This window comes from Chelonia mydas, chromosome 2 (genome assembly GCF_015237465.2).
Source record: "Chelonia mydas isolate rCheMyd1 chromosome 2, rCheMyd1.pri.v2, whole genome shotgun sequence".
Classification (NCBI taxonomy): Eukaryota; Metazoa; Chordata; order Testudines; family Cheloniidae; genus Chelonia; species Chelonia mydas.
In genome coordinates, this window is record NC_057850.1 from 240180827 (window position 1) to 240195348 (window position 14522).

At 41.4% G+C, this 14522-nt stretch overlaps 1 protein-coding gene across 11 annotated transcripts in view; it reads left to right on the forward strand.

Annotated features, from left to right (window-relative positions):
* DIP2C (disco interacting protein 2 homolog C) overlaps positions 1-13984 on the forward strand; it is a 486518-nt gene extending 472534 nt beyond the window's left edge. For all 11 annotated transcript variants that reach the window (XM_037891029.2, XM_043541506.1, XM_007054120.4 and 8 more), the window contains 2 exons: positions 568-691; positions 10791-13984. In XM_037891029.2, coding sequence (XP_037746957.1) covers positions 568-691; positions 10791-11043 — 377 coding nt within the window. In that variant the 3' untranslated portion in view covers positions 11044-13984. The remainder of the gene's footprint in view (positions 1-567; positions 692-10790) is intronic.
* The last annotated feature ends 538 nt before the right edge of the window (positions 13985-14522 follow it).

Here is a 14522-nt window from a genome sequence, read left to right on the forward strand (position 1 = left end):
AAGCCTAAGATCCCAGAAGAACTCTCATCTCAGCCTAGGGGTGGTTGGTTGTTTTTTTTTGTCTTGTCTCTAACTGATAAAAATTCATGATACAAACAAATTGCAACATTGTCATAGTTTTGTCTTAATCAGTGATTTGATATCAGCAATATAACATATTATTTCGGCATCATAGGCAGACACCATAGTGGTTTAATATTCAAAGCTGCAAGATAGATTCAAATCCCAGAAGGGTCAGTTTCACTCATTGTCCTTCAGAAGCAGATAAACAGAACGCCATACAAGTCACTCTGTCTGCTCTACATAAGAATAGAGATTTGATCCGGTGTTGGCTAAAAATTTCTTCTTCTCCCATGTTGTGCTCAGCAACCTAATTAGCTGCTGCCCTCCATCGCACATTGCATTTCAGTAATTGTGAATGTATATAACTTGTAAAGTGCTTTGGATCTTCTGAAATTCAAGGATACTTTATAAATGGAATGTTGTTATTTTACTAATGTGGATATTTGTATAATTTATTTAATATAGTACAGATTTAAGTCGTTGCTTTTCCCTCTCTGTAACTAGAGCGACATGATGCACTTTATGTTGTGGGTGCACTAGATGAAGCCATGGAGTTACGAGGGATGAGATATCATCCAATTGATATTGAGACATCAGTAATTAGAGCACACAAGAGCATCACAGAATGGTGAGTGTTGTGAAACATTATATCAAACTCTAGCCTGTAAGATGTTTTCTGTGTTTTTGCTTGGATAGCGCAGTTGATTTAGGAAATATACCAGTGTTCCAGGAGTTTATCACTTGATCATAAATTATACACTTTCTAAGCTAAAACTTGGTATAAGCTGCTTTTATCAGAAAAGACAATTTTCTTTACTCTTTTTGGGTTTTTTTGAAAACATGTAACATGCTGTTTGGTGGTAATTGGTGGGGTTTTGGTTTTATTCTGAGTTATTTAGCAGTGGGGTTTCGAAGCTTAGCTGTTTGTTTTCTTTCTTCAATCTTTTTTGGAATTCCTTTAGAAAGCAACATAGCAAGTTAGTTTCATTATGGAGCTGAGACCAATTATTGATTAAATATCAAGATGCTGAGTTAGTGATTATCTGCTTTTCCTGAGGGTTTCTACAACACAATTTGTAGCATTTATATATTGTATAAGTAATTGTTTGCAAGGGGCCAGTACTATACTTGCAGAAAATATTGTATGAAGGCATTCGGTAAAATTTTCAAAAGTGCCTTTGTCCCATTGACTTTCAGTGAGATTTAGGTGCTTTTTGAAAACTTCACCCATTTTCAGTATATATTTCACTTTCTGCCTACCCTCTTCTAGACTTAGGGCATTAACTTTACATCTACTGGTCAAAACAGATCTCTTGCTCATTATATTTTTCAATATTTTCAATAATTATGGCGACGAGTATGCCTACGCAGTGGAATTTATACAGGTAACTGTAGACCGTGGATAGGCAGATGGCTGCTGTGGGTAGCTGATATTTATTTGTATATTTTATATCTTGTAAAAAATCAAAATTGCAATCCAGTTGTGCTGCTGGTATGAGTATTCACATCTTATCACTGCAGCCGTGGTCTGCCCTCCCCTGCTCCTTTATCTACTTCTTGCACCTTGTCTTAATTCAGGCCCCAGTCCTGTAATCAGCTCCATGTAAGCAAAGTCTTGCATGGATTCTGTTGATGATCACATCCTTATTATGTAAGATTTTCAGAGTTGGGACCATATTTTTCATATGTCTGTCTGGCGCCTGTCACAGTGGGACCCTGACCCTCGTTGGGTGGTGCCATAATACAAATAATAATTTAATAGTTATGACAGCGTGCACTTTATTGGCTAATAAGGGTATTTTATTAAATCATTACATGTGTATCTTACTATAAAATGCAACTTTCACTAATTGAACTGCAGCATGCAAATGAACTAAACATTATTCTAATTATCAGTCACAATCTATGTGACCCTCTTAACTGTTTCCTCCTTGTAAGAAAAATGTCTTCCTGTCAAAATACCAAACCACAACAAACACAGAGAGGGGAAAACTCAACAAAGCAGTAGAACACCATGGATTACAGATGTGAAAAAGGACTGTGTGATTGTTTAATTTAAAACGGGATATTGATGGATTTTACTTTTCATAAAATGTAGCAGGCAGGATTTTAGTTTTACTGAGGCTTCATTCATCAAAACACCTCAATGGAATTATGGTAACATAATTCATAGTTGCCGTCTCCTTACTTCTTATTTCTCCATGGCTCAGGCACCACTATGAAATGGCCTACATGTAGCATGTCTATGTAGAGTTTAATCTTACAGAGATGAGGTAACAGATCTGAGGTTTGCAATTTAAGTCAGGTGTCTCCCCGCCCCCCGCCCCGACACCTCTTAAAGTCCACAAAAAGATTATATCTGCCTCAGAACGGTGCACAGACAATCCAGGAAGTTTTTGGAAAGTGTAGGGGACAATTTCCTGGTGCAAGTGCTGAAGGAACCAACTAGGGGCAGAGCTCTTCTTGACCAGCTACTCACAAACCGGGAAGAATTAGTAGGGGAAGCAGAAGTAGATGGGACCCTGGGAGGCAGTGACCATGAGATGGTCGAGTTCAGGATCCTGACACAGGGAAGAAAGGAGAGCAGCAGAATACGGACCCTGGACTTCAGAAAAGCAGACTTTGACTCCCTCAGGAAACTGATGGGCAGGATCCCCTGGGAGCATAACATGAGGGGGAAAGGAGTCCAGGAGAGCTGCTGTATTTTAAAGAATCCTTATTGAGGTTACAGGGACAAACCATCCCGATGTGTAGAAAGAATAGTAAATATGGCAGGCGACGAGCTTGGCTTAACAGTGAAATCCTTGCTGATCTTAAACACAAAAAAAGAAGCTTACAAGAAGTGGAAGATTGGACAAATGACCACGGAAGAGTGTAAAAATATTGCTCGGGCATGCAGGAGTGAAATCAGGAAGACCAAATCACACCTGGAGTTGCAGCTAGCAAGAGATGTTAAGAGTAACAAGAAGGGTTTCTTCAGGTATGTTAGCAACAAGAAGAAAGTCAAGGAAAGTGTGGGCCCCTTACTGAGTGAGGGAGGCAACCTAGTGACAGAGGATGTGGAAAAAGCTAATGTACTCAATGCTTTTTTTGCCTCTGTCTTCACGAACAAGATCAGCTTCCAGACTGCTGCACTGGGCAGCACAGCATGGGGAGGAGGTGACCAGCCCTCTGTGGAGAAAGAAGCTGTTCGGGACTATTTAGAAAAGCTGGACGAGCACAAGTCCATGGGGCCGGATGCACTGCATCCAAGAGTGCTAAAGGAGTTGGCAGATGTGATTGCAGAGCCATTGGCCATTATCTTTGAAAACTCATGGTGATCGGGGGAAGTCCCGGACGACTGGAAAAAGGCTAATGTAGTGCCCATCTTTAAAAAAGAGAAGAAGGAGGATCCTGGGAACTACAGGCCAGTCATCCTCACCTCAGTCCCTGGAAAAATCATGGAGCAGGTCCTCAAGGAATCAATTCTGAAGCACTTAGACGAGAGGAAAGTGATCAGGAACAGTCAGCATGGATTCACCAAGGGCAAGTCATGCCTGACTAATCTAATTGCCTTCTATGACGAGATAACTGTCTCTGTGGATGAGGGGAAAGTAGTGGACGTGTTGTTCCTTGACTTTAGCAAAGCTTTTGACACAATCTCCCACAGTATTCTTGCCAGCAAGTTAAAGAAGTATGGGCTGGATGAATGGAGTATAAGGTGGATAGAAAGTTGGCTAGATTGTCGGGCTCAACGGGTAGTGATCAATGGCTCCATGTCTAGTTGGCAGCCGGTATCAAGTGGAGTGTCCCAAGGGTCGGTTCTGGGGCCAGTTTTGTTCAGTATCTTCATAAATTATCTGGAGGATGGTGTGGATTGCACCCTCAGCAAGTTTGCAGATGACACTAAACTGGGAGGAGAAGTAGATAGGCTGGAGGGTAGGGATAGGATTCAGATGGACCTAGACAAATTAGAGGATTGAACCAAAAGAAATCTGATGAGGTTCAACAAGGACAAGTGCAGAGTCCTGCACTTAGGACGGAAGAATCCCATGCACCACTACAGACTAGGGACTGAATGGTTAGGCAACAGTTCTGCAGAAAAGGACCTAGGGGTTACAGTGGACGAGAAGCTGGATATGAGTCAACAGTGTGCTGTTGTTGCCAAGAAGGACAATGGTATTTTGGGATGTATAAGTTGGGGCACTGCCAGCAGATCGAGGGACGTGATCATTCCCCTCTGTTTGACATCGGTGAGGCCTCATCTGGAGTACTGTGTCCACTTTTGGGCCCCACACTATAAGAAGGATGTGGAAAAATTGGAAAGAGTCCATCGGAGGGCAACAAAAATGATTAGTGGACTGGAACACATGACTTATGAGGGGAGGCTGAGGGAACTGGGATTGTTTAGTCTGCGGAAGAGAAGAATGAGGGGGGATTTGATAGCTGCTTTCAACTACCTGAAAGAGGGTTCCAAAGAGGATGGATCTAAACTGTTCTCAGTGGTAGCTGATGACAGAACAAGGAGTAATGGTCTCAAGTTGCAGTGGGGGAGGTTTAGGTTGGATATTAGGAAAAACTTTTTCACTAGGAGGGTGGTGAAACACTGGAATGCGTTACTTAGGGAGGTGGTGGAATCTCCTTCCTTAGAAGTTTTTAAGGTCAGGCTTGACAAAGCCCTGGCTGGGATGATTTAGTTGGGGATTGGTCCTGCTTTGAGCAGGGGGTTGAACTAGATGACCTCCTGAAGTCCCTTCCAACCCTGATATTCTATGATTCTGTGAAAACAGTTAGGTTAGTACTTAGGCGGAGGTAGAACTTACATACAAAATTTGAATTTATGTGGACAAAGCGTTCGTGAATTAGAACACCTTTAAAATAATGGTGTCCACTGGAATTCGAGAAGTCCTCTAATATGATTTTACCACTTTTGAGCAATGGAACAGAAGAGAGACAACTTAAAAATCTCCTCTTCCCTAGCTCAGATCAAGTACTCTGCACCAAAGTGTGGTTCAGTAAAGTCAACATTCAAGAGTTACCAATTCTTGAAATAGTAAACTGAGACTTTTAGATCCACCTCAGGACATGGATGTCCATTTATTGAAGTTATTGGGAACTGGCCATCCACATCCCTTAGGTGACTTTGCAAACTCAGGTACAAGCTCTTTGTTGATTAATCACAAGTGCTACAGACTGATGGGAGCAGCAGATGGTGGTGCAGAGAGGAATTCTTCACTCCCCAAATTTGCTGCATGGAACTGGGTGAACAGGCTGGGAGAGGCCTCTACGTATGCTGCTCCCTTCAGCCACCAGTCCTCAACCGGTGCCATGCCTCTGTATAGGCCTTGTGAGATGCACAGGAGAAGCCCTCTCCTGCACACTTCGTAAGGATGGTCAATATGCAGCATCGCCAGGAACAGGTCTGGGGGTGGGGAGAAGCAGCACATTAGCGATAATCCTTAGCAACCACCTTTCGCTGTCCGGAGCCACCTGATGGGGTGGAGACTTTATTCCCTATTCCCTGATGCCTGCATAGGAGGCTCCAGGGAACAGAGATTCCCTCCCCAGCTGCTTCCTGAGCCCAATAAAGGGATGCTGGTGGAGTAATCAATCCTTTCCCATCACCGTAGCTCTTAGGCCTGGTCTACACTTTACAAGTTTTGCTAGCATGGCTGGGTCAGTCAGGGATGTGATTTCCCCCCTCCCACTCCCACCCAAGCGAGCAAGACTATGACAGCAAAAGCTCTAGTGTAGGGCACTAGTTTAACTCTTGCTGTTATAAGCTGATATCCACTGGGAGAGGAGAGTGTGCCAGTACAGCTCTACCCTTTCAAGAGTAGACAAGGCCTCGGTCGATTCTTCAGTCCCCTGAAAGCCGTCCGAGAAGCCATAGTAGTCTCACTCGGGCATCTGAAGGTTTATTGGATGAGAGAAAGAGAGGCCCCAGGGAATGCTTCATCCCTTATCTCCTGAGGTGCTGCAGAAACCTTTGCTTGGATCCCAGGAAACAGTAGGATGTAGCCAGAGGGAGCAGCATTGGATTTCTTCAATCCCCAGCTCCCCTGCCATTGGGGCCAGGAAGCCTCAGGATGCACATCAGTGTAGTAGGGGAAAGTATTCCTCATATCTCTACTGCCCTCCCCTTCCCCCGAAGCCTCCTGTCACCTGCATTTCTCTCCCTCTGCCCCCATGAATGTAATGATGGAGAGCCTCAGTCTTGTAATCATTAGGTTGACAGAATGGGAGATCCACTCCTACACACACCTGCAGGGGCGCAACATGAGCTCCTGACATCCAGAACTGTGAAGAATTTTAATTTCCTTTGTAACCTCAGAACTTGCCTCACCAGGATGGCAGGTGGAGACTGGTTTGCAGGAGTCTTTGCAGCCAGTGGACTAAGGGGTTGTTCTGTCCCCTTGACTCTCCCAGAATCTGTAGGAAAAGAGTTCCTTTCCAGCGGACAGACCATTTCTAGACAAGGAAATTCCCACACACAAACCTTCAAGACTACGGACACAAGAGTGTGCGTTTATTACCTTTCCAGAACACATCAGAATAAACAATAAACAAAACAGTAGAAACAAAGGCATTTCGGAGTTAAAGCTGCATTTTCATGGCAAGCTGCAGAGGTGAACCCAAATAATCACCACCATCTACCCACTACCCAGTAGAGTTGTGATAAGACTCTGTTGTAGAAAATATTCCAAATACTATTTTTACAACTCTGCTTAAGGAAATCGGTGCTCACTGGGACACCTTTAAGTCAGTTAAGAAAGTTGGTACCTTGTTGATTTGATTTATGATCCAACTGTCCGAACTTTATTGAGGAGTCTGGTCTGGACAGTTATTTTAGATATGTCTTTTCTCCTGATAATTCCAGTAGTATAAAATCCACAGTCTGTAACTGTGATGGAGTGTAAAGGCCCCACACAGTTGAGGAAGGGGCCAGAGAGGCCAAGGTGGCAGGGTTAGGCCCACCCCTCCCACCCTGTCAATAATGCATAGAATCATAGGACTGGAAGTGACCTTGAGAGGTCATCTAGTCCAGTCCCCGGCACTCAAGGCAGGACTAAGTATTGCCTAGACCATCCCTGACAGATGTTTGTCTAACCTGCTCTTAAAAGTCTCCATTGATGGAGATTCCACATCCTCTCTGGGCAATTTGTTCCAGTGCTTAACCCCCCTAACAGTTAGGAAGTTTTTCCTAAGGTCCAACCTAAACCTCCCTTGCTGCAATTTAAGCCCATTGCTTCTTGTCCTATCCTCAGACGCTAAGGAATGAGGAAGCCTTTAAAAGGCAGGAAAGTGCAGTCAGTGGAGGGAAGGAGCCGGATTGCCCTACGCAGCAGACTGCAGGAGCAACTCCTGAAGCTGCAGAGGGAACTCCTAAGCAGGAGACCTTCACCCCAACCCTGGGCAGAGTACAGTGGACCCCCAGGGTAAGACAGACAGACTAAGCCTGCCTCAGGGACCCAGCCAGAGCAATTTCCCCAAACTCATTATGTCAGGGCTGGATCATTGGTAACACTGTAGACTCACCACCTCACCCCTCTCTTTGCTGGGACTACAGGGAGGGAGTATCCCTGAGTGTGTGAGGGTTTATGACTCATTTTTATCCTGCCAACTAGAGAGAATTTAGGAGGCTCTCAAGGGGAAAAGCCCCCCAAGGGAAGTGGGGCCTGTGTTGTGACTGCCCAGTTTGCTAAGTGCTCAGGTTCCCCCACCCACTTAGAGAGGAACCACTAAAGACACTTCAGTGGCCACCTGTATTTACCATGTGATGTTAAAGAATCCATTTCTGTCTGATGGCTGACTTAGCTATGCATCAATGTAGGCAAAACTTGCATTTTGAAAACATTTTAAATAATGTAAGAAACCTTAAGAAATTATGGACGTGCTTATAATTTAATTAAGAATACACAATGCTGCCTCATTTAAACTTCTAACCCTGGAAAGAGGAACAGAGCATATGTCTTCATTGCATTTGAAAGGAAGTGGCATTCCCTCTGTGCACAATGACAGAATGTGTAAACCCACAGGAAGCATTTTGGATGCATTTTGAAATACATTATTATAGCTCAATCCCTTCTGAAGCGTTACAGCCACTTAACTGGTACTTCCTGATGAGGTTAGTGCAATGGAATATAGCTGGATTTGCAGGAGGGGAGCAGTTTCCAACTCATTGGCTTTTGTTGTGTCTACAGAGCATGACTCGGCCTTGTTGTGGAAATGCAACCTTCATGGGTTCCTAATTTTTTTTTTCAACTCAAGAATTCTAGAAAGCAAATACGTATTCGAAACACTGATACATGTCTGCAACTTCAACGTGACTTTAAAGGGTCTCTGTGTGGAGTGCATAAATATAATATGATCCTTGACTGTACAGAGAGGTGTCTGTCACCAGCAAGTTCTAGCCATTGCATTTGAAATGAGGTTCCAGCATCCCAAGCTCCATTCTGTTTTAATTCATTGTCTAGAAAAACAATGCCAGGGAAACTTTCAAATTACATTCCAAAGGTTCTGAACTATTGCAAATGTTTAGACTTAACCGTTAATTTTTGTTTTGTTTCGGTTTTTTTAGAAAGCCCCAATAAATCAAATGGAAATAGGACCTTTCATGCTTTCCTAGAGTCAGTCAGGACTGTGTACCAGCAAAATTGCACTTTCATGAAGCTTACATGTAGTGTTGCTAGATAGACTCCCTCTGTTAAATAGTTCAGTTAAAATAGCTTCCAAACAAAATCCTGCTTATAAAAGGGCTGGTGTTTCTGATCTGTCTAGGGAAATAAGGTTTCTTCTGTGTCTTCCTCTGTTTTAGAAACTAGAAATAAAAACAAACCACCCTTTTCTACTGCATACTCAATCCTGGGTTGTTCCTGAACATCAAAGCATGATCTAATTAAAGTATTAAAATAATATTTAGAACTTGACCCTTACAACTGAAAATGTCAGTAATTCACACTGTAGTTGTGGTTAGCCTTAGCCTGTTCTACTGTAATCTACAGATGGCCCTAGAAATGCCGCACCATCTTGATGTAGCAAGTGGCCAAGGATGGAATTTTAACCTTGCTGGTTTCAAGAGTAGGAAAGAAAGTATGGGGGGGGTGGCGGGGAGGGCAGGGAAAGCTGTGAGATCTAGCTACTTCCCCAGGAAGGCCATCCTGGTAGGTGAAAACCAGGATGTCATTATTATTTTAAAGTAACTTTTCTTTTGGATTTCTTGTTGCAAATGTTAATTCAGGTCATCTGAACACTAAGGTGTATATATAAAGCAATCCATCAATGTTCCAGAGGCTTATAAGAGAGAAAGAGGCATCTTCTCAGACTGACCACTGTACTTTGTTAATATTCAACATCATTCAGAACTCATTAGACCTTCTGCTAAAATATAATTATAAATCAAAGTAGTTTTTTTTTAGCAAAATGGAGGCAGAAGGCAGCCACTCAACCTGTCTACTTCTGTCCACTGACTTTCCAAGCCAATGAGCACAAAAGAATTTAATCCAACAGAACTACCCCTCTTTGTGTGGGTCTAGGTGTGGAAGGTGTGTGTATCTGCAGCCACAGATAAGAGATGCTGTAGTTCAGCCACAAGTTACTGGGCTTGATGTGCAAATTACCCAGTCGAAATTCTATAACCTGGGTTCTGTAGCAGGTCAGACTAAGAGCATGTCTATACAGAGTCAGGCTATGTCTACGCTTGGAGCTAGTGATGTGATTGCCACAGCTGCCTGGATCCTGTGGATACATGCTCGGGGCAGCTAGCCTAGGCCAGCACTCGGTGCTGCCTGTGCCACTATTTTTAGCACTGTAGCTCAGTGAGAGCTAGCGTGAGTATGTCTGCGTGAGCTGGGAATCACACCCCTAACTCCACTTGTGGATGTCAGTCTCAGTGTGCAGCAAGCTGGGGTGTAAAGCTACAGTACTGTAGCCTGCCGTGCACCGTCTGTGTGGGCCCTGACGCCATGCACTAAAAGCTTCTTAGCGCTCTTTGATCTGAACTTTTACAGAACTTTTCGTGCACAGTAGCCGGGTAGCGTGGCACACTAGAGTGCTGTAAACTTACACCCCAGCTTCCCGCGCACCAACTCTCCAAAGAGACAAGCGCTTACATGATCCTTAATATCTGTGAATAAATGTGAGACTGCATCATATTGGAGCCTCAAACTTGCAGCAGTCCAGTGGGAGTTCTGAGGCTCTGGAGGAGTTTGGGATGGGATGAGGGGGGCAGGACTGGACTGGAGGGAAGAACATGCCAACGTGCCGGAACGCTCCCCTTCCGTGCTCCAGATGTGAAGGGAAAGAATGGGCCCTTAATTGTTATGCTTTATTTGTGTGGAATAAAGCGTGACATTTAAACCTGTTATCCTTAGCTAGAAAGTAAATGAGATGTCAGTAACATTTAGTTAGTATGTATAACTACATGTTATACATACTATCTGTATCAGTGTATATGCTATATGTAAAAGTGAAGCTGTCACTCCCTTCGCTTTTCTCAGCAACAAAAAAGAAAGAAAGAAAAGGTGGGGGTGGGGAGAGACCCCAAAACATAGTATTAAAACAGCAGCTAACAGGACGGTTTGTGTCTCTACTTGTGAATGAATTCTCCTGCAGTCTGTGATACCCATGTGGAAAGCAGCCAGGAAGTGCAGTATATTTGAAACACCCACTGTGGATAAAACATGATGTGTCAGCCTGGGAGAAAAACTCATAAAGCTTCTAATAATTATGTTTTTTGTGTATTCTAGTGCGGTGTTTACCTGGACAAATCTGTTGGTCGTTGTAGTTGAGCTGGATGGATCAGAGCAAGAAGCCTTGGACCTGGTTCCTTTAGTCACCAATGTGGTCCTGGAGGAACACTATCTGATTGTAGGGGTGGTGGTGGTGGTGGACATTGGTGTAATTCCTATCAACTCCCGTGGAGAGAAACAACGTATGCACCTACGAGATGGATTTTTGGCAGACCAGCTAGATCCCATCTATGTGGCCTACAACATGTAGTCTTGTATCTTAAGGCTTCCATGGACTTTACTATAGATGTATACAATTTTTTCGTGTCCACTAAAAATGTGCAGATAAGAGGGTGATACTCATCAGAATGGAACTGTATCTATTATGACTTTTCAAAGCAGTCACGGTTTGCAGGAAATAAAATGTGAAATGTGTTTTCTTTTACCACTAAATTTTAACGCAGAAGGACTAAGGAGTACTGCCCTTCAGTTTGTTGGAAAAGCCCATTTTAGGTTTTTTTTACTTATTGGATGAAACTGCTTTCTGAGTAAACGTGGCTTTGTATTTTATGTTGAGTAAAGCTGAAGTAGCTAATTTTTTTATTCTGCCCTCCAAGTGGATTCTTTTTAACAATTTATATACGATGACAAAGAATTATGTTCAGTTGTTTTTGACGCGTCATAAAAAAACATACAAATACAGATCCATTACTAATTTAAGCCATTTTAGATCCCACCATTTTAGGAAACTATGTAGAGGTACGAGGAAAATGCCCAAAATAGCACCTTCCAATTAGAGTTCTAGCAGCTTTCTCTGTCAGAGATGTCAAAAGCACAAAGGCCAAAGAGCCTTTGATACTAGTGTTAGAGTGGAAGAAATTTATAAATAAGGTGTATTTCGGCTATGAACTTGCAAATATCTTTGTACTAAACTAAAAAGATAAAATAAGTTAACTACTTCTTCTGTAATTATGTACAAAATGTTTAATTTATTTTGATCTCTTTAGAAGTATAAAAGAAAAAAACATTCAAGAATATTAATCTCTTGTAATGTTTGCTAATATAAAAACAAAGTGTTGTATTATCTTGAGTGGATAGTATCACATCAAATATATATATATGAAATATAAATTCACTAATGACAAAAAAGATTTTAAAGTTTAAAATGCAGTACTTGTCACTTGCATGGTGTCTCCCACTGTAGATAACCAAATGTTGCTCACAATTTTTTTGAGAAAAAGCAATCCTGGATTGCTAAGTATCCCTGTCTAAAAAAAAAAAAAACCCTCTAGATACCAGCAAGTGGAATTATTGCTGCCTTTAAGGCGGTGAATGAATTTAAGACTAAAGATGCACTATACGATTTTTTTTTCTTTGCCATGGAGTCAACAATCAATATTTGTGCTGGCATGTGCATACACTTGTTAGACTTTAGAAAAGGCAGGTTGAAGAATAGCACTGGTTTGTAGCTGCATAACTTTGTTGCACAATTTTTGTCATCATTTCAGTTGGTGTTTTTGTTGTGATAAGGAAAGGTTTTGGTGGTTATTTGCATAGAGTTATCAATTTGCCTCTCAGCTGGTCCACGTAGCTTGGTGGCTAATACATCCAGTTTACACTTATAGAAAACTGTTGTTTTAACCGTCTTTAATTTATTCTTCAACAGAGAATAACCTGTAGTCATTACAATTGATTTAGCACAAATTGTGCATCTCCTAACAAGTCCCTAGACCAAGTGAACTAACGGAGGAACTGAAATGCCTGTTTTAAGGAACTGAGTCCCAAGGTCTCAGAACTGAGGCCATCAGTAGGGAACAGTGGGAAAACATTTATCACAGCTGCCTTTATTTTACTGCCTTTGGGTAAACTAGATCTTCAATTTCCCGTTCCGGTGTCTTTATTTCCTTTAACTTTCATAGTCCCTTCGTTCCCTTGTAACTGAGTTGACCTGTGTGTGATCAAGAGTGGGGTTTACCAGCAGCAGTCCAAGAATGCTTTTCTTAATGTCCAAAATATGTTCATGTGCTGACTCTCATGACCAGATATGCATGACTAAGGTTGTTGCAGGGCAAACGTAATCATTTTTATAACACGCATAAGGGACGTATTTTGTCTGCCTTTGGAAAATATCTATGGCAGTGGACCCCTGCTAATGATAGTTTTGTTTGGCTTCTAAGACACAGTGTTGGTTGTTTAAAATCTCTTTAAAAGATAGGGACATTTTAGTCTGCATGTACAGTACAGAGCATCTTACTATGTAAGACTTGTTTTATTTCACACCACTCTCAGATTTCACTGTCCTGTGAATATTTCTACTCATGCTCTGAAGACCAGTTCTTATATTCTCTCACTCCTTTTTCTGCTCCCCAGAAAGAATAAAATCCATTCTTAATGGCAAGTCATTGTAAGGTTTCAGAAAAGATGTTGATTGATGACAACCATAATTGCAGCATGTGAACTAACTCGTGAAGTCCTGCTATTGCTGATCTCAGTACTGCAAAACAAATTCAGCAGTCATTTACAACATCACTTTAACCTTCACCAAGTCCACTTCACAGTCATAGGAAAAACAACTGTGAATGCAGTTGTGAAACACAGTGAATAACAGATCTCTTCTGCACCCTGTCACCCGTGGTTGTTAAATTCTGAGTTAAGAGAAATGATAAACTGAATTTCTAGTTTGGTTATGCAAGCAAAAGGAAGGAAACACTAAGTACCATCAGACTGAGCAATAAAGAAGGATTGTTCTGTATTAGAAATTGTACTGTAGATAAACCATTCATGAGAATGTATAAAATGTTTGTCTTGTGACCTTGTGCTTTTGAAGTCAGACAAAACCATGTAATCAATTTGATGCACATGCACAAAAAAGAGGGTACACAATGAACATTTAAACACAAAACTAATCAAACAGGAGCAGATTCCTCATGGTGCTTGTTTATTATATATATTTAATCCTGCTTGACACTTTACCCAAGGGAAGACTGTCCCTTTTATCAGTTGAATGTTAGCAGCGTTATTTCATAGAGTGTGGTGACTGGTTAGAGAAATTCATGTAACTCAGCCAATCACAGTTTAACAAAAGTTTTTATGTGCAAAGGACAGCAATCTTCTTGTATGTTAAACCACCAGTACGCTTTGTACATCTGTGATAACGCCTGTTTTATATTCAAATGAACAAATAAAAGCTTTTATTTTTGTTGCTCTGAAAATAGCAGTTTCTTAATTAGTCATCTAAAAATGAGGTTTCCGAATCCACATGGGTTCTTTGGAAGAATACTGATAGCTATATTGTAATTTTATTTTGTTTACCTCTCTTGTTGCATAATTTATTAGTAAGATCATTATACTTTTAACAATGTTTAAATACTGGTGTGAGCATTTATTGCTAAAGGACTTTCATACGGCAACAAATGTTTTATGTGAAATGTTTTTTTTTATTCTTTTTAATATATTTAAATATACTGTTCACATTTTTGCTGAAAGTGTAAAGATTATTGTAAGCTTGGTAACATTTTGTGAGAAGCAATAACAAGCATTAGTACTGTAAAACTCCTCAAATTTGTCACATCACTTTTGTTGCAAGGAATTGCTACTAGCATATTTCAAAAAAGTCACTGCTAAGTTATTCCTCTAGGTGGTTTAAATCTTTTCTTGAGCTCTCTGAAACAGTGTGAAAATATAGTACATGGTACAAATCAACTGTCTTAGGACAGAACCTTTAAATAGCTCACAAATGTTTTGGATTAT